This window comes from Bubalus kerabau, unplaced genomic scaffold (genome assembly GCF_029407905.1).
Source record: "Bubalus kerabau isolate K-KA32 ecotype Philippines breed swamp buffalo unplaced genomic scaffold, PCC_UOA_SB_1v2 scaffold_76, whole genome shotgun sequence".
Classification (NCBI taxonomy): domain Eukaryota; kingdom Metazoa; phylum Chordata; class Mammalia; order Artiodactyla; family Bovidae; genus Bubalus; species Bubalus kerabau.
Genome location: NW_026577930.1, coordinates 368,250 through 392,565, shown reverse-complemented (window position 1 = coordinate 392,565; position 24,316 = coordinate 368,250). Strand labels below are relative to the sequence as shown.

General features: G+C 37.5%; 1 protein-coding gene across 1 annotated transcript in view; it reads right to left on the bottom strand.

Moving 5' to 3' along the window:
• Window positions 1–350: 350 nt before the first annotated feature.
• Window positions 351–24,316, bottom strand: part of LOC129641131 (interleukin-1 receptor accessory protein-like 1) — a 323,348-nt gene continuing 299,382 nt past the window's right edge. Inside the window, exons 5-7 of the mRNA XM_055565921.1 lie at window positions 24,047–24,190; window positions 2,433–2,603; window positions 351–1,906 (exon numbers count right to left, since the gene is read on the bottom strand). Of these exons, the coding sequence (XP_055421896.1) occupies window positions 1,188–1,906; window positions 2,433–2,603; window positions 24,047–24,190 (1,034 nt within the window). The 3' untranslated portion in view covers window positions 351–1,187. The remainder of the gene's footprint in view (window positions 1,907–2,432; window positions 2,604–24,046; window positions 24,191–24,316) is intronic.

Sequence of the window (24,316 nt, the reverse complement as noted above, 5' to 3'; positions counted from 1 at the left end):
ACATTTCTATAATACAAGGTGACAAAACATATTTCGATGACACATCCTGTCCTTCCCTTTGGTTTGGAAGCCTTCAATGTAAATTTCATTTTGACTTGTGTTGATTCACCCTTTTGAGTTAACTTGCCTGGCATTTGCACATAATCTCATTTGCAGAAAATCATAGAGGGAAAAGAGGAAGTAGAATAGTAAACAAAAACAGCCACAAACACATTCATGCCTTTCCAGGAAGTGATCAAATATAGGGCTTGATTTTTTTGTTTTGTTTTTTGTTTGTTTGTTTTTTTTTTGTTTTTTTGTTTTTGTTTTTGTTTCTTTTGTTTTGTTCTGTGTTTATATATATATATATATATATATTTATATAAGGGTACATCAACTCATTTAAAAAACGGAAACAACACACTCTCCCCCATTTTCATGCCCTTGATCTTCTCTTCTTAGCACTCTGTAGTGGTCACTGTAAAGTGACTAGCACACTTTTGGGTCTGGAGTGTATTCTGACGAGCAGTGAATTAAATGTTAAGACAGTTAGACCCCACCCCCCTACCCCTTCTCAGAGTTTACACGTCATGCCGACATTAGAAGGGTAGAGGTGGGGAATGAGGTGGGACAAGGAAGAGATTCAGGGCTCTGATTGGTGGGGCCCTCCTATGAGCAAGTGTTCTCATTTTTTTTCCCGAGTGGCAATGCTGGCATTCGTTGCACTGCTTTCTGAAGGCCCACATGGCCCTGCTGATCCTAGGTAGAACCCAAGAGAGGATCCGGTGCTCCTTGTCCCATCGGATAGATTTGTCCAAGCACCCCAAGGAAATGTTAAAAGCAAAACAAAAATCAAGGAAAGGAAATAAAAACCCATTCTAAAACTAAACTAATGAAGCAAAAAAGGGTTTTCTATCTATACATAAGTCTCTTCTTTAAAAAAAGGTAAATTTACAAATTCCAATGACATATAAAACAAAGTCAAAAAATGTAATGGTAAGAGACATGGTAAAACAGGAAGACACTGATGCTACAAAGAAATTGCAAAAAACATATGTACAAGACCCTGTTTTTCCTCATGTTCTAGAGATTGTAATGCATGTTTTTGTTTTTGTTTTTTAAACAGCAGCAGTCGAGGATTTAGTTCCAGGCACTGGACTGCAGACTCTACTCAAACTCCCAGGGACGGGGTGTCCCTTGCTTTTCTGTCACCAGATCACACTGGATATACTGGTCTCCCGTGGCAACAGCGGCAGGATGGCACTGTTTGTGTGGGCCTCGTCTGGATTCTGCTCCCTGCTCGATTTTGTCTGTGGCCGCTGCCCGTTGATGAGTGTCATAGGGATGTTACAATAGGTATGCTGATTGCCTATGGAGGTAAGAGGCAGGGTGCCAGTAGGAGGTACGTCATACTCGTAGCTTCGGTAGTAGTGTTTCTGACGCATTTGTGAATGGTAAGTGTTGTGAAAGGTGGATCGGAGATCTGGATGGGCAGTGGCTAGAGCTGTGGAGGTGGCGGCAGCCATGGAGATGGCTGAGACAGTCTGCAGCTCCCCAAAAGGCCCCTGCTCACTAACATCTAAAGCCTGCTCATGTGTAATGGGTTCTATCCTCTTAAAAGGCATTTCGTATTGTAAACGTTTCCAGAACTTAGAGTTCAACTTGTTGCATTTTGGTCCATGCCACTTAATAACGGTCAGGAGCTTGATGGTGTGCTTGAGGGCCTCCACCTCCTGGTAGTTCATAATTCCTCGTAGTTCACTGCACTCGATGAGTATCACTTTAATTTCTCCAGTCACAAGCATGTTTCGAAGTCTGGTCTCCAGCTCAAAGATGCTCCAGCCTCTTCTGACTACGTAATTTGGGGTCATGACAATAATCAGCCGCTTGCTCTGATCTACACACCTTGCCACATCTTCAATGTATGCTACAACAGAGAAAAGGGTTTATCAGAATAAGTATACCTGTGGTGGATTCATTTTGATATTTGGCAAAACTAATACAATTATGTAAAATTTAAAAATAAAAAAAAAAAGAATAAGTAAATTGAACATTTGGTCCAGAAAGCCCCAATGGATTCTCTTTCACACAGGAAAATGAGAATTGTTGGTTGTTAGGTAAACCCTTGAGAAGATGAAAATAGCCAATGATCACTTAGAATAGAGGATGGGGCTTTTGCTTCTCTCAGTGATTGAAATATTTTCCCAGGTACAAATCTCTCATTTGGTTTTTTTTAAATGTCAAGGCTCATAATATGAGACGCTTTATAGAATAGTGGAAGTGGCTTCCTCAGGGGTATCAAAACTTATTTTTCATTTGAACATATCATGCCATTTCTTTCTTGAGAAACTGACAGATGTAGAAGAAGCAAAAGTTAAAATTTTGTCTAAAAATGATGACTACACAGACAGATACAAGGACACGTACACTCTTAAATGAAAACATGAACTTACTTCCAGTTGGGATTAAATCTCTATCTGGTATAAACAACTTATATCCATAATGCTTTTCAAGCATATCAGGAAGGATTTCAAGAGCAAAGCGTTCTTCTTCCCCAGTCTCTTGATTCCACTGGTCAGGATCCACTTTGGTATATGATAAGTATGCATCATAATCTTTATTATCTGTCAAGAACATTACAGAGTAAAGCTGAAGTCACTACTCTACAAAGAAAGCAATAGGACATGAGAACAATCACCTTATTTCATAAGTATCTCCAAATGTCCCACTTCTCGGAGACCAGAGGAAGAAGTTTTTATTAATTTTCATTAATAATTCAATAATGCCAAGTATCATGGAATGAATTTGGGGGTATAAAGGAGTTATATTTTGTTGTTATTAAGACAGTAGGAGAAAAATTAATGAAAACAGCAATGAAATGTTAACATTAAACATTTTTGATACACAGATCATAGAGAATTTTGACAGCTTATAATAGCCACATATTTAGATAATATGTCCTTATTCTACATAATTGTACATTTCACCTAATCCTTCCTTTGATGATTTTACCCTGTTGAAAAGAAAGAAAGAAAATTGAAATTGGCTTGGCTGGCTTGAGGAATGGTTTTTAGGTTGTGTGCATTGTGCTGATTTTCTTTTGGGGAAAAGATAAAACAAAACGTGGAATAATTAATTTTTCTTTGAGAGCTGGTTCTTGGAGTTCAGTATTAAGACTATTAATATGCTGAATTATTATAGAAAAACATATTGTTTTCCTGATCTTCACTTATCTTACATGTAAATTACTGCCTAATTTTATTTCATTATGTTAATCAGTTTGATTGAAAGAATCAAAAATTATAATACAAATGAATTAAACAGTTCTAAAATTTGATTTCTTTCCTCATTCTTCTCCATTTTTACATGAGAACCCTTCAAATATTTGATGACTACTATTGTACATTATCTTTATCTTAGTGTAAACATCCCAAAATTCTCATTTGTTTTTTCTTAGAACAAGAAGTCATTGATCTTCTTCTGCAGAATCTCATCTGTCAATTTCCTTTTCAGAGTGTGATATCAGGATTCATAATTCACCTCAATTCTAAATACTATCAGTAGGCTGTGTCTATCAATATCAATATGCTTAGGTCTCTTTTGTGCTTCCTTGATGATTGTCATTGTATTATTTGATTATTAGATCAAGTTGAGTTGAAACACTCCTATATTTCAGAACAAAAAGATCTTGGCATTTGGTATAAAAAATTGAAAATATTTGGGGTATAAAATATCAAAGATAGAGGGGCATCCATGACTTGCTCTGGGTGGCTCTGGGACACTCCTTTTGACTTCAAAGACACTAAAACTCACTTCTGAAGGTACATATGTATGTTCATTTAGTAGTCTGATAATCCTGAACTACCTAGAAGTCATTCTATAGCTTGTTATGGAAAACTCAGAGAACTGTTTACTTCATTTAAAGTTAACACAGGCATATAAGAAACTAGCAACTCTACTATAGGATCCCTGGGGAAATAAAAAACCTTAAGCTATGGAAAACTTTTTAAAAGCAACTTTCAGGTAATAAAAAAAAGTAATCATCCCATTCATGTCATATTTGGGTATTTGGCATTTTCTTTATTCTTTAAGCAGGATATAGTTTTACATAGTAATTCAATTTTCACAAAAATGATAATTATATTTATTATACCATGTCTTTTCAGATAGGCCAGTGGTCTATAGTGGTACCACTTTGTTGACGTAAATACTTGACTAAGAAATAATAGAAAATAGCACACAATAAAGCTACAATATAATACCAGTTAATATTTAATTAAAATGTCCATTTATTAGATAATCACATGCCATATCTATGAGATAAAATCTTCCTTCACAATATGAATCAGTAACTTCCAGTCTAGTAGAAGACATAGACAAGTCCACAATCTATTTCCAGAGGATAAATATGTTGCAAAGAATAGTACAAGCGTTATGGGCCAATGGGAGGACTCTTGAAGCCAGATTGAAGATTGCAGAATGATTTCATGCATATACTGTTCTTTTTCTGGGATTATTTCTCTTCTAATTTTTTACAAAGTACTATAAAGTACTGAAGTTTGCCCAAATCTGGGATGGGTAATGACTAGATCCTCATTTTTCACCTTTTGTCTTGTATAGGCTCAAAAGCATTTGAAAACCAGATCAATATGAACACCCAAGAGAACAGCGCACTTATGACCACATGTAAACAACTGGTCCACCAATACTAGTAAGTTCCAGATGGATGTCACTTTTGCTTACATGACACTGTTTCTGGTTCTCCTGCCTCATCCATGGACATCTCTCTTCCAATTCATAAATGCTATCATTTCTTAAGATGTTTCCTGTGGCCTGTTTCATTTGTCTCTCAGCCTATGTTCCCTTAAAAATCTCTTTTTCTCCCATTACATCAACAACCACGTCTATGTAGATGTCTCCCTAACTTAGATGTCCAATCTTGTCTTCTTTCTCATGAACCAGTAACCTGGACATTCAACATGTTCACAACCAAACAAACTTTCCACCTCAAGCTTTGTTCTTCATGTTTTATTTCACTTAAATTTTAGTAACATAAGAATCTCACGTCTATAGTCTTTAAATGTCAGATGCATGTTCCATTTATCTCTTTACATTATCAATAATCTCACAGCCATTCACTGGTAAAAATCCTTTGGATTGTTTCCGTCCAGGGTGAGGTCCTACTCTCTCCTCAGCTGCTATAATTATATTTTATTGGGTCTTTCCTCTCTGTTTCCTTATTCTTCTGCCCCATCCCACATAGAATCAGAAAATTTATTTTTTAAAACCTCACAACTGATTACATTTATGGTAGCTTGAAAAATACTTATGGCTACCCATTGTCAAAAAGCCAGCAGCTATCTCTGCAGTTGGTTTCCTTTCAATTTGACTCTGATATCTTTGAGTTGAAGGTGATCTCTTTTACCACATATTAGATTATTGTGCTCACATCTTATCTTCTTTCTTTGACCACAAGATCCTTGATTCAGATATATGACTAGGGATTAGTAGATGCTCAAACATATCTGCTGATTAAATGAATGAATGGCCTCTCGTTTGGGTATCACGTGACATATATCTATGGCTAATGGAGAGATTTTCTCAAGATTTGGGCCATTTCCTAGGAGAGGTGGCTTTGGTGATACATACTCCAAGTTGCCTGGACTCCTCAAGCAATTACTAGGAGTGACAGGGTCAAAGTTTAGCAAAGTTTCTTTGGAATAATCTTGAACTGTATTTTCTTATTGTGACTCATTGAAGGCTCAGAGTCCTTGTAAGCTTCTCTGAAAAAGTGGTTTTCATACTTAAGCATGAATGGCAACAATTTGGAAGACTTGCTAAATTACAGACTGATAGGCCCCACCTCTGGAGTTTTCAATTCAGAATATCTAGAATAGGTCCTTAGAATTGGAATTTATAGAAAACTCTCAAGTGATAACTGATACCAGCCCAGGGACAACACTTTGAGAAACTTTGCTTTACAACAGAGTATAGGTACTCCAGGCATAGGTATTGGAGCTTCCCAGGTAGCTCAAATGGTAAAGAATCTGCCTGTGATGCAGGAGACCTGGGTTCAATCCCTGGGTTGCGAAGATCCCCTGGAGAAGGGAATAGCAACCCACTCCAGTTTTCTTGCCTGGAGAATCCCATGGACAGAGGAGCCTGGTGGGCTACAGTCCATGGGGTTGCAAAGAGTCGGATATGACTGAGTGACCAACACTTTCACTTTCATAGGTACTCCAAGGTCTCAAAGGTATCAAAGAAGTGCAGTCAGCTGCCAGGTAACTGATCAAAAGTATCACAAAGCCTACACACTGCAGCCTCAGCTCCATGATAAGGGGACTTGATACTTACTAAGTATGTACTCTATTTTACCTAGAAATAAGATGAAAATCCACACTTTCATCAAAAAGGGGATAAATTCGTACCTACACTGATATAGTCAGTAACCATATTAAGATTAAATGAACCCCAGGAATAGGTACTGTGGTCTCAGTCAGTTTTCTATCTCTTTATGTCATCTGGATGAGTTTGCAAGATTTAAGCTAATATCCCCTAGGTAAAAAGGAGATGTTCACATGGAGGTTATTCTGGTAAGAAATAGAACTAAAAGGCCCCTTGCAAGCAGCTACAGCAGCATCCTTTCTCAAATCAATGGACACTTGATTGATATCTAATTTCTCTCCCCAGAGTCTATGTCAGTGCAGTACTGGGCTAGGCATTTATTTACCAACAGAAGCAAACTCCTGATTTGAAAATTATCAGACTGAAAATACCATGTCATATATCATGCTAAATGTAATAACATTTACTGAGTCAAAAACATATGGATTCTAAGGTTTCTGCTTTCTTCTCAGTTACCTGCTGAGTCAGAGTCATGGGAAATATCTCTTAGATATTTTTTATGTCTGTAAGAATGCATATTGACTAATCTTAATGTGTATAAGAAATTGAAAATGTGAGATTTTTTATAGTCATAGAAAAAAACAAAATTATGCTAAGATTTTTAAAGGATAGGACTGTGATCTTTCAAATTCAACTTAAGTTTATAAATAGCTGAAAATGAATTAAATGTCACAGAAGGATAGTACCACAATCTATATCTTATTCTGAACTTTATTCTGTAAATTTTATTTTCTGTAATTTAAACCCTCAAGTATAATTCTGTTGACTGCAGAGATGGAAAGCAGTTGACATACACACCTTTTCTAATAATATTTATAGGTTCTAATATAGTCATTGGTTTACTCTTTCCATGATTTTCAAGAGATTCTCACTGTAATGTCCCACAAAAAAAGAAAAATAGGAATGAAGTCATCAAGATGGTCAAATAAGATATCATTTGCATGTATCCTCTCTTCTGCAGCACAGAGCCAGTCCTGTCCACCCAAGGACCCATCCAATGACCAGGTATTAGCCCTCCCAGTGACCTGGTGGGAGCCATACCCATCCACACTCCTGGTAGTAGGTCCACCGACTGAAGACACAACTGTGGATCCTGAAGTGAAAACCTATCCAAGTGCTATACTACTGAACAAGGTTCTAGAGGTATTCCTATCCACCCAGAGACCAGATAGGACCCATATGAACCTGAGCTCCAACCCAGTATGATTAGGTTTCTGGAAGTAATTGCACTGGCCTGGGGAACAGACAGAAGAACTTTACGTGCTAAAGTCAGTCTTTAAATATTAGAAGAGATATTTGCTCTTTCAAATGTACAGACACCAATGCAAGGATACATGGATCACAAAGAATCAGGCAAATATGGTATCACCTAAGGAGATGGCTGGATGGCATCACTGACTTGATGGACGTGAGTCTGAGTGAACTCCGGGAGTTGGTGATGGACAGGGAGGCCTGGCGTGCTGCAATTCATGGGGTCGCAAAGAGTCAGACACGACTGAGCAACTGAACTGAACTGAACTGAAGGAAAGTAATAATGTGCCAGTAACCAACACCTAAGAAATGGAGGTCTACAACTTGTGAGATAAAAAAGTAAAAATAATCATCTTAAAGAAAATCAGCGAAAATAAATACAGACAGTTTAACAAAGTCAGGAAAATAATGCATGAATAAAACGTGAAAGTCATGAAGTTGTGTCCAACTCTTTATGATCCCATGGACTATGCAGTCCATGGAATTCTCCAGGCCAGAATACTGGAGTGGGTAATTGTTCCCTTCTCCAGGGGATCTTCCATTTAATAAAGAAACAGAAACCATAAAGAAGAACCAGACAGAAATTCTCAAGCTAGTAACCACTTTGGCTGGTGAATTCTACCAAATATTTAAAGAAGAATTAACACAATCCTTTGCAAACTCTTCCAAGGAAAAAATAAAAGAGGAGGGAACACATCCAAATGAATTTTATGATGCCAGCATTATCCTGATACAAAAACCAGTTAAGAATACTACAAGAAAACTACAAGTCAATATCCCTAATGAATACAGATACAGAAATTCTCAACAAAATACTAGCAAACCAAATTCAACTGTACCTTAAACAGATAATATAACATGATCAAGTGGGATTTATTCCTGGGATGCAAGGATGGATCAACATGTGCAAATCAATAAATGTGGTATGCCACATTAATAGAATGAGGAATAAAAATCATATGATCCTGTCAATAGATTCAGAAAAAAGGATGTGACAAAACAGTTTATAACTTCATTATAAAAGCTCTCAAAAAGTTGGGTAGAGAAAGAAAATGCTTCAACATAATAAAGGCTAGGGGACTTCCCTGGAAGTCCAGTGGTTAAGACTCTGTGCTCCTAATGCAGGGGGCACAGGTTTGATCCCTGGCCAGGGAACCAAAGATCCCACATGACACATGGTGCGGCCAAAAAAATATGAACATAAAATATGAACACAGTATAATATTGTTTTGTAAAATATTATTCAGCCATAAAAATGAAGGAAACCTATTTTATTTGGGTGGGCCTTGAGGGCATTATGCTTAAGCGAAACAAGTCAGACAGAGAAAGACAAATATTGAATGATCTCACTTGCAATGTGGAATTGCAAAAGCTGAACTAATGGAAAAAGAGAGTAGAATGGTGGTTGTCAGGGGCTGGGAGTGGGGACATGCTGGTCAAAATAAATAAACTTCCAGCTATAAGAAGAATAATTTCTAGGGATACATAGAAACCTTGGTTAACAATACTGTATTATATACTTGAGTGTGGCAGAGAGTAGATCTTAAATGTTCTCACTACAAAAAGAAATATTTATGTGCGGTGATGGATATGTTAGGTAATGTTATTGTGGCAATCATTTCACAATGTATATATGTGTCAAATTGTCACATTGTACATCTTGAACCTATACAATGTTATATGTCAATTATATCTCAATAACGCTGGGGGTAAAAAGAGAAACAAAAAATACCAAACCTAATCAATTAACTAGCTGCTTTGTTACTTTAAGTCAAACAACTAGTCCAGTAGAATTTTCTCCTTCAAGTTACTGAATCAACTACTATGTTTTATAAAAAGATATATTTGAGGAGAAAAAAGCTTGGACTCTGGAGTGTGAAGAAATAGAAATACAAATTAAAAACATTATTAAGAAATTTTGATGAGAGAAGGAAAATATAGACTGTGTATCAGGAATAAAAAAAGTGGTTTATAAAAATGATAAACATTCTTCTTTTTGACATGTGAGAGGATATTAGTCAGTTCTCTTTAGAAGGACTGAGAAGCCGAAGAATCTATGGATTGTTTTTTTTTTTTTTAGAACAATAGAGCTTTTAAGAAAATGTAGAATGAAGACTCCCTTATCAAGATGAAGGTGGTGGCTATATTGAATGTGCACTAGGAAAGAGATTTACTGATAATATAAATGGCTTGAGATTGACATTCAGGTCTTTGGGAGTTTTTAACCTTTAAATACCTATTGAATAGTTGTCAGATGTTATTGGCAGGGGGCCATTTCTTTTTAAAATTTATTTTCAAATATTTATAAGTCACATATGTGAAACTGACTAGTGACAGAGGCTATTATTCAACAAATGGATTACCAAAATGAGACTGGGGTAGGGTTCCATGATAAACTGTGTATTTCAATTTAAAGATGATTTTCTACATTTGCATGTAGTACATTAGCAGAGAATTATGTGATCATTAACAACTAGCATTGATATACTTTGAATAAATAAGAGATTTTTAAAAATTAAGTCTTTCTTGTATTTCAGACTTGACCGTCATATGTTTTCTTACATTTCCAACTAATAATTTTTCATTTAAAACATCGGCAGAAATAGATCTTTGAATAAAAAGCATTATGCACATATTAATATTTTGATTTTGTGATTACTGAATGTTTTAATAAATTCCACATTTCACATCAATTCAGCCAGGGCAGCCTCTGACCATTATATTCTAAAATGAATCTGCTTGATTTTTACAGTTTGAAAATTTAACAATATTGTTCTAGTTTACATGTTTGATTACTTGGTACTCTTCTGGACTATTTGATTCCATAGGACCTTGAATACTGAAATGTGTCACTAATTAAAATATCTACGATATGATACAGTGAAGGAAAAAAACAGCAGCTGAGCTTAAATTCAGACTGCCATTAATTTTATTTTACTCATTTGTGACTTCATTTCCAGATCTATAAAATTGCAGCTCCCTAAAGAATATGTCTGTGAAGAAAGCTGAGCACTGAAGAATTTATGCTTTTGAACTGTGGTGTTGGAGAAGACTCTTGAGAGTCCCTTGGACTGCAAGGAGATCCAACCAGTCCATTCTAAAGGAGATCAGTCCTGGGTGTTCATTGGAAGGACTGATGCTGAAGCTGAAACTCCAATACTTTGACCACCTCATGCAAAGAGTTGACTCATTGGAAAAGACCCTGATGCTGGGAGGGATTGGGGGCAGGAGGAGAAGGGGACGACAGAGGATGAGATGGCTGGATGACATCACCGACTCGATGGACGTGAGTTTGAGTAAACTCCGGGAGTTGGTGATGGACAGGAAGGCCTGGCGTGCTGCGATTCATGGGGTCGCAAAGAGTCAGACACGACTGAGCGACTGGACTGAACTGAACTGAACTGAACTGAAAGAATATGTCTGGGATTAAATGAGTCTCCACCATACAGTGAAATGCTTGGCCCAAAGCAAGTATTCAGTAGATATTAGTTTCTTTCCTTTGAATCCTTAAGAGGACAATGGGCAGCGTAGATGGCAAAAGTCTTAATTAGGAGGGTAACACCATATTTGCTTGGGTTTATTTCTGTGTTCTCATTCTATCCCATTGGTCTACTCGTCTTTTTATGCCAGTATATATATATACTGTGTGGAGTAACACAGTATATATATATATATATATATATATATATATATATATAGAGTGTGGAAAACAGTGTATATATATATATACACTCTCTCTCTCTCTCTCTCTCTATATATATATATACACTCTCTCTCTATATATATATATAGAGTGTGGAAAACAGTGTATATATATATATATACACACACACACACACATACTGTTTTAAGTGCGAAAGTGAAGTAAAGTCACTCAGTCATGTCTGACTCTTTGTGACCCCATGGACTGTAGCTAACCAGGCTCCTCTGTCCATGGGATTTTCCAGGCAAGAGTACTGGAGTGGGTTGCCATTTCCTTCTCCAGAGGATCTTCCTGACCCAGGGATCGAACCCAGGTCTCCCGCATTGTAGGCAGACGTTTTACCATCTGAGCATGAAGTGTGATAACTCCTGCTTTATTCTTTCTCAGGATTTCTTTGGCTCTTTAGGGTCTTTCATGCTTCCATATTAATTTTAGTAGTGTATTTTCTACTTCTATAAAAAATGCATCTGGACCCTTGATAGGGATTGCATTGCATCTACAGAAGGCTTTTGCTAGAATTGCCATTTTAACAGAATTAATTTTTTTCAATCCATGAACACAGGATACCTTTCCACTTGTTTGTGTCTTCTGCAATTTCTTTCATCAATGCTTTGTAGTTTTGAAACTTAAACTCATGGAAAAAAGACCAAACTTATAGTTATCAGAGGTGGAGGGTAGAAGAGGGAAAATTGGAGGAAAGTGGTCAAAAGTTACAAATTTCTAGTTATAAAATAAGTAAGTACTATGGATATAATGTACAGCATGACTATACCTAACACTGCTGTTTAATATAAAGGAAAGTTGTTAATAGAGAGTAAATCCTATGAGTTCTCATCACAAGGAGAATTTTTGTCCTTTTTTTCTTTCTTTTATTTTTATTGTATCTATATGAGAAGATGGATATTAGCTGAGCCTATTATGGTACTTTTTTCACAATACATGTAATTCAAACCATTAGGTTATATGCCTTGAACTTGCAAATAATGTATGTCAATTATTTCTCAATAAAACTAGGGAAAAAAAAGAAAAAAGAGGGTAAGAGTTGGCAGCATACTATAGAGAACATGAGATTTGGAGTAAAAAGGCTTGATCCCTATAACTTAGCTTACGATTTTGAGTAAGGTATACATGAAAATCAGCTATATTGGCTTCTCCTTCTGAAACTCAAAAACACAGTCTAGATCATTCACGTGTAGGCAAATTATCTAATTACCACCACCAAAAAATACCCCCAAACAAACAAAAAACCCGAGGGTGTTTCTAAATGATTTTACGGAAGTACTGTGTGTCACAGAAGACAATGTTTCATCATGAGGACAATGATTCCTGGAACACTTAATAGTAACCTTATAATTGAAGAAGAATGAAAAATAAATTCTATGACATAAGACTGTATAGATACCAATTTATTTCAAATGCTTTAAATGGAGCAGTTCTTCACATTTTCCAGGGTCAGTGGGTAGAGATTACGAAAGATTGCTCTGACTCACTTTGTCCAATATCTGTAATAATTCTTAAAGTAGAACTAGCAGAGATCTCTTTCTTTATCTTTAAAATAGGAATCATATTAGTTATTATAGTCTTTGCATAAGCTTGCCCTGCCAAGCCCTGCCATCATTATGAATAAGCACATCCCTCAAGTCCCATACACAGGAGATAAAAGCTAAAGAAAGCACTTTATAATCTGAGAAAAACAAACAAAAAGTAGATTAACCCTGTCTAGCACAAGATCCACCCCGCCAAATGAAGTCTTCAGCTTGTTCCCATAAGTTATACCTTAATGAAATCTCACATAGTACTTTACTGACATCTACCAAAACAATCATCAGTGTAAGACAGCTTACTCTTTGCTGTTTTCTTTTATTCATAGACTATAACATTATAATCTTGGTTTTCTTTAAATATCTGTTATATTTTTTTATTTGTAGAGTCAATTCTAAAATCTAGACATCCTTGAAAGATTTTTGGAACAATTCTTTTATTCATGACTCTGAGCCTTTTGTTCCCATAAATAAACAAATGTGGTATGGAATCTTGAATTCATAATGCTGTACAAGTAGTAAGTATTTACTAGTAAGTGCTCATCATTCAAAGTGAAAGAGCTATAAAAATGATGTGCCTGAGTGCCATTTTAGTATAGATGAAGGGGAAAATGACTACATCTTGGGATCATGAGGGGAATCTCTGTAAGTTAGGGAGAAACATTAGCTGTATATGAAAGAGGAAAAGAGAAGGGAGGGAGAAGAGACAAGAAGGAAGGAAAGAAAGAAGGATGGCCTATCTTTACACAAGCATTTAAACAGAGTGGAAGGGAATCCCAGTCAGAGGCATGTAGGGGCAAATTAGTCTGATGTCATTGGGATAACAGTATTTTCTTTGTAAATATTCTGGCAAATATGGTGAGACATCATATTAGTGTATATTCAGCTCTAGAGACAGTAGGTTGCCTTTATCAGGATGGTCAGCTAGCATTTAATTAGAATAAGGGAACACTCTAGAGCCACTACAAACACTTCAACTATCATTATTTCTGATCAAAAGTAGATGCTTCATAAATTAGCACAATGGATATTAGAAATCAAGTTTCACTGCTAAAATTAGTGACTTTTTTACTAAGTATAGTGGATTTTGGAAATGGACCCTCAATGTTGAAATCAGTGCTACTTAAGACATATGCCCAAGAAATCATGAACAAAATGAAAAGACAGCTAATAGAATGGGATAAAATATTTGCAAATGATGCAATTGACAAGGGATTAACTTCCAAAATATCCAAAGAGCTCATAGAGCTCAATAAAAAAAAAAACAAACAAACAATGAATGATTCAATCATAAAATGGGCAGAAGACTTGATGGATATTTCTCCAAAGAAGACATACAGATGGTTAACAGGTACATGAAAAAATTCTCAACATTAGTAATTATTAGAAAAATGCAAACCAAAACTACAAAGAGATACCACCTCCCACCTGTCAGAATGGCCATCATTTAAAAAAATCTACAAATAACCAATGCTGGAGAGAGTGTGGAAAACAGTAACCCTCCTACACTGTTGTGGGGAATGTGGTACAGCTACTGTGGAGAACAGTATGGAGGCTCCTTAAAAAACTGAAAACAGAATTACCCTATGATCCAGCATTCCCACTCCTGGGTATATATCCAGAGAAAACTCTCATTCAAAAAGATACATGCACACCAGAGTTCACTGCAGTACTACTGACAATAGCCAAGACATGGAAGTAACCTAAAAGTCCATTGACAGATAAATGGACAAGGAATATGTCCACATACACATACATGCATACAATGGAATATTACTCAGCCATAAAAAGGGTGAAATAATACCATTTGCAGCAACATGGATGGATCTAGAGATTATCATACTAAATGAAGTAAGCCAGACAGAAAAATACAAATACCATATGATATCATTTACGTGTGGAATCTAAAAAGAATACAGATGAAGTTATTTACAGAACAGGAATAGATCCAGAGATAGAAAACAAACTTAGGGTTATGTGAAAGTGGGGGAGGGATAAATTAAGAGTTTGCAATTAACATACATGCTCTACTATATATAAAATAGACAAACAACAAGGATTTACTGTATAGCATAAAGGGAGTACATCAAGACTGTATATTGTCACCCTGCTTATTTAACTTATATGCAGAGTACATCATGAGAAATGCTGGGCTGGAAGAAGCACAAGCTGGAATCAAGATTGCTGGGAGAAATATCAATAACCTCAGATACGCAGATGAGACCACCCTTATGGCAGAAAGTGAAGAGGAACTAAAAAGCCTCTTGATGAAAGTGAAAGAGGAGACTGAAAAAAGTTGGCTTAAAGCTCAACATTCAGAAAATGAAGATCATGGCATCTGGTCCTATCATCTCATGGGAAATAGATGGGGAAACAGTGGAAACAGTGTCAGACTTTATTTTTTGGGGTTCCAAAACCACTGCAGATGGTACCTGCAGCCATGAAATTAAAAAACGCTTACTCCTTGGAAGAAAAGTTATGACCAACCTAGATAGCATATTCAAAAGCAGAGACATTACTTTGCCAACAAAGGTCCGTCTAGTCAAGGCTATGGTTTTTCCTGTGGTCATGTATGGATGTGAGAGTTGGACTGTAAAGAAAGCTGAGTGCCAGAGAATTGATGATTTTGAACTGTGGTGTTGGAGAAGACTCTTGAGAGTCCCTTGGACTGCAAGGAGATCCAATCAGTCCATTCTGAAGGAGATCAGCCCTGGGTGTTCTTTGGAAGGACTGATGCTAAAGCTGAAACTCCAGTACTTTGGCCACCTCATGCGAAGAGTTGACTCATTGGAAAAGACCCTGATGCTGGGAGGGATTGGGGGCAGGAGGAAGAGGGGACGATAGAGGATGAGATGGCTGGATGGCATCACCGACTCGATGGACGTGAGTTTGAGTGAACTCCGGGAGATGGTAATGGACAGGGAAGCCTGGCGTGCTGCGATTCATGGGGTCTCGAGGAGTCAGACACGACTGAGCTACTGAACTGAACTGAACTGATAGGGAACTATAATGAATATTTTGGAAGAACCTATGAGGGAAAAAAAAATCTGAAAGAGAATAAATATATTTATGTGTGTATATACATATACACATGAAAGTAGAAAGTGAAAGTGAAGTTGCTCAGTTGTGTCCAACTCTTTGCGACCAGTGGACTGTAGCCTACCAAGGTCCTCTGTCCATGGGATTCTCCAGGCAAGAGTACTGGAGTGGGTTGCCATTTCCTTCTCCAGGGGATCTTCCCGATCCAGGGATTGAACCCAGGTCTCCCACATTGCAGGCAGACCCTTTAACCTCTGCGCCACCAGGGAAGCCCCATATAAAACTGAATCACTTTGCCATACACCTGAAAGTAATACAACATTGTAAATCAACTATACTTCAACAAAAAAAAGACATGAGTAACTTAACATCATTTAGAGACACATCCCACTCCTCAGATGTCTAGTGGGGCCAGAGACCTTTCCACTTAGGCAAAGTGTTTCAGACTTGATTCCCAATGGTCCTGTGTCCTAATGAAGAATATTCCTTTTGGGTTTCTCATACATCCAAATTTATTTCAGAAAGAATTTTAAAAGTTATATGTAATAGAAAAGACAGTAAATATTAGAGAAATTTTTGAAAAAATATAGATATAACATCTCAAATTATAATGCCCTACAATGTTTTCATGTCTGAATAGTACCTTTCAGTTCTTATCAACATGGACACATAGCTCTCTTCAAAGCTGATCATCATAGTATACAAATCTTTTTATATTCTGCTTTTCATTGAATACCATGACAGTTTCCTGTATCATACATAGTTCCCAGTTGATGAAGAATATTCTTAGACATCATTAGATGGTTAGCCTAATCCTGACACTGGGATTGTCACATGTGCCTCAGGGGCAAGGTTTTTTTGGGAACTCTCACAAACATTCATGTGACACAGAGTTGGATCTTCTTCAAGTTGATAGGATAGGTTAAATGTTTGTATATTAAGAAATGTATATGCAGCAGAATTTGTCCAAATTTTCTTTCAGTATTTTCTGGAATCAAGGTGGTAGAGTAGTAATTAATCTTCCCCTACCCCTAACCATTAGAGTTAGCTCATTTACTAAAGGGACCTGAGAATTATGGGTAACTGCATTGTCTTGGGCCCATTCTCAATAGCTGTGTTTGTCCAAAGACCAGCATCTCATTCTAACTGGGAACTATGTATGATCAGATTCTATGGGGTTGGCAAGGCTACACATGTTTAGTTGGGTTACCCTGTTACAGCAGGTGCTTTCTGAGCTAAGAAAGCTTTCTGCTCTGGCAGGAAGAAATATCAATAATCATAACCAGGAGAAGTATCAATAATCTCAGATATGCAGATGACACCACCCTTATGGCAGAAAGTGAAGAACTAAAGAGCCTCTTGATGAAAGTGAAAGAGGAGAGTGAAAAAGTTGGCTTTAAACTCAACATTCAGAAAACTAAGATCATGGCATCTAGTCCCATCACTTCATGGCAAATAGATGGGGAAACAGTGGAAACAGTGACAGACTTTATTTTTGGGGCTCCAAAATCACTGCAGATGGTGACTGCAGCCATGAAATTAAAAGATGCTTGCTTCTTGGAAGAAAAGTTATGACCAACCTACACAGCATATTAAAAAGAAGAGACATTATTTTGGCAATGAAGGTCCGTCTAATGAAAGCTATGGTTTTTCCAGTACTCATGTATGGATGTGAGTTGGGCTATAAAGAAAGCTGAGCACCAAAGAATTGATGCTTTTGAACTGTGGTATTGGAGAAGACTCTTGAGAGTCCCTTGGACAGCAAGGAGATCCAACCAGTCCATCCTAAAGGAAATTAGTCCTGAATATTCATTGGAAGGACTGATGTTGAAGCTGAAACTCTAATACTTTGGCCACCTGATGTGAAGAACTGACTCATTTGAAAAGACCCTGATGCTGGGAAAGATTGAAGGTGGGAGGAGAAGGGGACGACAGAGGATGAGATGGCTGGATGGCATCACCGACTCAATGGACATGGGTTTGGGTGGACTCCAGGAGATGGTGATGGATAGGGAGGGCTGGCGTGCTGTGGTTCATGGGGTCACAAAGAGTCAGACATGACTGAGTGACTGAACTGAATGTTCACTATATTCTGAAGAACTATCATCTTCTAAGACACTATTATATATGTCATCCAGATGATCAGAGAAAGTATCTGCATAAAATTCACTGAAAAGTCCTTTACTTAAAATTTTGTGAAGTGGCATTTTTGAAAGTTTTATGGTAATAAACTTGCATTTATAATACACAGAAGGTTGGGATAAAAACTGAACAGAGCAAAATATGAATGATAACAGCAGTCGTAAGTTGTATAATGAACCCTTGATTAACTTAAAGCTCTAAAAACTATGCACAGCCATGTTAATTGTATCACTCTGTATAAAAATGTATTGATATATCTCTGGTCAGTAATGCTTGGGTAACAAAAGATGTGTTAATATGTCTCTTGTTAATAATGTGTTAGCTGATCATGATAACTAATTGGAAATGGCAGATGGAGAGGAAGTGAAGCAAATGAAGTAAAGAATGATACAGAGAATTGAGATGTAAAACGGAAAATGGTAAGGAATGAGTGTGGGGGGATGGGTGATGCAAAAGCTGGCCTTGGTTCCTGTCATAGTGTAAAAACACCAAAAGGTTATGAGAAAATGAAAATAAAACAAGAGAACTTGGAGAAAGACATTTAAGAGTAATTCATACATTCGTACATAAATGCAACTGTAGACAGGGTTGTACATATGATCCAAAAAGGTGGTGCTGCAGAATTAAAAGAGAAATGCTAAGGCCTGTGTCTAGGGAAAACATTACAATGTAAGGTTGTGTAGAAGGGTACAAAGACTGATGTGACAAAACCAAGAGAGCAAAGCATCAATATGTTTCATCTTGGAAAAATAGAATCTTTCTTATACAGAACTGATACAGTCAGATAATGCCCATTGTAAAGACTTGAAAGGAACTGAATGTGTCCAGATGCCAAACAGTCCATCTCCTAGTCTGATACAGTGATGGATATTAGGAAAATTTGGGGATTTAGACTGGGTTTCAATTCTGTCTTTCTGGTTGTGTGATTCTCTGAGTATCAATAAAATAGTCAAATATAACAATAAAATAGTAATTTAATACATACTTAAGAAATGGTCAGTGACTCTGTTATTAACAATCACTGTAATACTGCTGCTGCTACTGCTGCTAAGTTGCTTCAGTCGTGTCCAACTCTGTGCGACCCCATAGATGGCAGCCCACCAGGCTCCCCTGTCCCTGGGATTCTCCAGGCAGGAACATTGGAATGGGTTGCCATTTCCTTCTCCATTGCATGAAAGTGAAAAGTGAAAGTGAAGTCGCTCAGTTGTGTCTGACTCTGTGCAACCCCATAGACGGCAGCCCACCAGGCTCCCCCATCCATGGGATTCTCCAGGCAAGAACACTGGACTGGGTTGCCATTTCCTTCTCCAATGCATGAAAGTGAAAAGTGAAAGTGAAGTCGCTCAGTCGTGTCTGACTCTGTGCAACCCCATAGACGGCAGCCCACCAGGCTCTTCCATCCATGGGATTTTCCAGGCAAGAGTACTGGAGTGGGGTGCCATTGCCTTCTCCATCAACACTGCAATAGTAGATATTTATTCAATTATAACAATGTGTAGAAGAATCCAAGGAGATGCAACTAAAGTTCAGTAACATCTAAACTCTAAACATCTAAATCTTAACTCTAAACATCTAAACTTAAATCCCTTACGATTATACAGTGTAAGTGACAAATAGATTCAAGGGATTATATCTCATAGACAGAGTGCCTGAAGAACTATGGACAGAGGTTCATGACTTTGTACAAGAGGCAGTGATCAAGACCATCCCCAAGACAAACAAATGCTAATGCATATATATGGAATTTAGAAAGATGGTAACAGTAACCCTGTGTACGAGACAGCAAAAGAGACACTGACGTATAGAACAGTCTTATGGACTCTGTGGGAGAGGGAGAGGGTGGGAAGATTTGGGAGAATGGCATTGAAACATGTAAAATATCATGTATGAAACGAGTTGCCAGTCCAGGTTCGATGCACGATACTGGATGCTTGGGGCTGGTGCACTGGGACGACCCAGAGGGATGGTATGGGGAGGGAGGAGGGAGGAGGGTTCAGGATGGGGAACACATGTATACCTGTGGCGGATTCATTTTGATATTTGGCAAAACTAATACAATTATATAAAGTTTAAAAATAAAATAAAATTAAAAAAAAAGAAAAGAAAAACAAATGCAAAAAGGCAAAATGGCTGTCTGAGGAGGCCTTACAAATAGCTGAGAAAAGAAGAGAAACTAAAGGCAAAGGAGAAAAGGAAAGATGTACCCATTTGAATGCAAAGTTTCAAAGAATAGAAAGGAGTGATAAGAAAGTCTTTCTCAATGGTCAATGCAAAGAAATAGAGGAAAATAATAGAATGGGAAAGACTAGAGATCTCTTCAAGAAACTTAGAGATACCAAGGGAACATTTCATGCAAAGATGGGCACAATAAAGGACAGAAATGGTATGGACCTAACAGAAGCAGAAGATATTAAGAACAGGTGGCAAGAATGCACAGAAGAACTATACAAAAAATATCTTCATGACCCAGATAACCACGATGGTGTGATCATTCACCTAGAGCCAGACATTCTGTAACGTGAAGTCAAGTGGGCCTTAGGAAGCATCACTATGAACAAAGCTAGTGGAGGTGATGGAATTCCAGCTGAGCTATTTCAAATCCTAAAAGATGATGCTGTGAAAGTGCTGCCCTCAATATGTCAGCAAATTTGGAAAACTCAGCAGCAGCCATAGGACTGGAAAAGGTCAGTTTTCATTCCAATCACAAAGAAAGGCAATGCCAAAGAATGCTCAAACTACCACACAATTGCACTCATCTCATATGCTAGCAAAGTAATGCTCAAAATGCTCCAAGCCAGGCTTCAACAGTACATGAACTGTGAACTTCCAGATGTTCAAACTGGATTTAGAAAAGGCAGAGGAACCAGAGATCAAATTGCCAACATCTGCTGGATCATGGAAAAAGCAAGAGAGTTCCAATAAAAACATCTACTTCTGCTTTTGACTATGCCAAAGCCTTTGACTGTGTGGATCACAACAAACTATGGAAAATTCTGAAAGAGATGGGAATACCAGACCACCTTACCTGCCTCCTGAGAAACCTGTATGCAGGTCAAGAAGCAACAGCTAGCACTGGACATGGAACAAAAGACTGGTTCCAAATTGGGAAAGGAGTATGTCAAGGCTGTATATTGTCACCCTGCTTTTTTAACTTATATGCAGAGTACATCATGAGAAACACTGGGCAGGATGAAGCACAAGCTGGAATCAAGATTTCTGGGAGAAATATCAATAACCTCAGACATGCCAATGACATCATCCTTATGGCAGAAAGTGAAGAAGAACTAAAGAGCCTCTTGATGAAAGTGAAAGAGGAGAGTGAAAAAGTTGGCTTAAAGCTCAACATTCAGAAAAACAAAGATCATGGCATCCGGTCCCATTACTTCATGGCAAATAGATGGGGAACAATGGAAACAGTGAGAGACTATTTTTTGCGGCTCCAAAATCACTGCAGATGGTGACTGCAGCCATGAAATTAAATTATGCTGCTCGTTGGAAGAAAAGCTATGACCAACCTAGACAGCATATTAAAAAGAAGAGACATTACTTTTCCAACAAAGGTCTGTCTAGTGAAAGCTATGGTTTTTCCAGTAGTCATGTATGGATGTGAGAGTTGGACTATAAAGAAACCTGAGCACCAAGGAATTGATGCTTTTGAACTGTGGTGTTGGAGAAGACTCTTGAGAGTCCCTTGGGCAGCAAGGAGATTCATCCAGTCCATCCTAAAGGAAATTAGTCCTGAATATTCATTGGAAGGACCGATGTTGAAGCTGAAACTCCAATTCTGTGGCCAACTGATGTGAAGAACTGACTCACTTGAAAAGACCCTGATGGTGGGAAAGATTGAATGTGGGAGGAGAAGGGGATGACAGAGGATGAGTAGGTTGAATGGTATCACGGACTTTATGGACATGAGTTTCAGTAAGCTCTGGAAGTTGCTGATGGACAGGGAAGCCTGGCATGTCGTAGACCATGAGCTCACAAAGAGGCGGACATGACTGAGCTACTGCACTGAACTGAAACTCTTTAGAATTTTCTACCATTCAGAATGTGACAAAAAATTATACCGGGAATTTATCATTTGTGTGAAATCCTTCATATCATTCAGAACAAAAATTATGTCCAAAATAAGGTTAATAGATAAAATGAGACTTGTTTAGGTAATATCTTTTCAAATAACTTCTACTGTGTTAATTGTGCAAATAACAGCAGGTCTTGAAGTTATGCTGAACATATCAAATTTTTAAAAGGCTAAAAATAACAAGGGCTCAGTGTTCAATCAAATAAATGCTTTGAAAATAGACCTATATTCAAATCCCATCTTGGCCACTTACAATAATACTAGTGGCATCTTCTTTAACTCTGGGAGCCTCAGTTGCTTTATCAGTAAAAGAGAGATTATACTATTGACCTGAGTTTTTCTGAGGTTTACCAAAAATGACTTTAAGAAGGCCTAGTACTCAGCTTGATTCTCATTCAACAATTACTCTGACATTGGCAATTTTCTCACATCTCTTTGAAGCAGTAGCAAAAAACTTAATAATCTGTATGAATGGGCAAGAAAGTTAGAAACAAAGAATAAATAGGCTAATCAGTACTTTAAAATGAGAAAAAAGCAGTCTTGCTGTAGCACAGATTTCACTGTAATGGAAAGGGGAGAAGGCTACAGAGAGGAGTGTTGCTGCTGCTGCTGCTGCTAAGTCGCTTCAGTCGTGTCCGACTCTGTGTGACCCCATAGACGGCCGCCCACCAGGCTCTCCCGTCCCTGGGATTCTCCAGGCAAGAACACTGGAGTGGGTTGCCATTTCCTTCTCCAATGCATGAAAGAGAAAAGTGAAAGTGAAGTCGCTCAGTCGTATCTGACTCATAGCGACCCCATGGACTGCAGCCTGTCAGGCTCCTCCGTCCATGGGATTTTCCAGGCAGGAGTACTGGAGTGGGGTGCCATTGCCTTCTCCGAGAGGAGTGTTAAGGATGCTGAATAAATTGCTCCTCTTCACAAGTCTGACAGCCTACACTCTACCTGTGACTTATTCCAGAGGCCTGTGGAAATGTGGTAACATGGGCAATTGTTTCATTTTCCTTTGTAATGGTAAGTGAAAAATGGATAGTCAATAAAAAGAGATTATGAAAATGATCAAGAAATCCTAATCGTATGTACTGTTTATTGTCACTTCACATATGCTTCCTATGTTGCAAATTAATGTTATATATGAATCACTTTCAAATGACCAAAAAAGGAAAAAAAACAAAACAAAACTTTAGTCCACTAATGGGCAGTTTATGAAGCTCAATTTTAACGACTCCAAATTCTTCTTAGATTGTAAACATATTTATGACTGACCAGAGGCAAATAATAATAATGATTCTATGAAAACAATATTTACTTACCCAGTTGGAGCACAAGTATTAGATTTATTATTATGAAAACAACGTGTTTGTGCACTTCCCTCTCTGTGGGTCCCCACTTGGAATAAAAATTAGCCTGTCCAAATAAAGCTAAATAAACAGGGTTGAAAGACTGCTGGATGAATTTTAAAATACTTAGTACTGTTTATTATAACTGATCAGGCTAAACAAGAGACAAATTAAGATTCACTTCAAACCACTGAGCTGTGGAGCATGATTAAAAGAGACACTCCTTACCCATACAGGAGTAAAGCTGGACTTTCAGTACTGATTACAAGGTGAGAGAAATGAACAATCTGATAACACTGTAGTCAGTGTTTGTAATTCAGAAGTGCTCTTTGGAACACCATTCTAAAAACGGTAGGTGTTGCTTTCCAATTTTCAGAGGATAATACCTATTGGCTCCAAAGCATCACACATAGCGTTCCATATAAAAGATGAATTTACAAACTGAACATTGAAAGACTCTAAGAGATGTTGCAAATGGTTATTCAGGTAACTTTTCTTTCCTTCAACAAAACAAAAGCAGGAAACAAATATGAATAGAAAGAACATTACAAGAAGGGACTCAGCTTACCTCCATCTAGCTCCTCAGCCCCAAAATGATTCCTGTAGAAGAGCATGATTTCTATCTTGTAACATTTGTAGATGGTCACCAAACAAACAAGCAACAGAAGGATAGCACCAAGCCCTCCAGCAAGTTCAACTGTATACATCAGCTCTAGAAAAAAAAAATTACCAGAGGGAATTATATTCACATACAAAATCATAAATTCAACTTGATTTCACACTTTTGTGGATGAGATCAGATGTGGGTAATGGATTGACACAATCCCTTTCCTTTCTG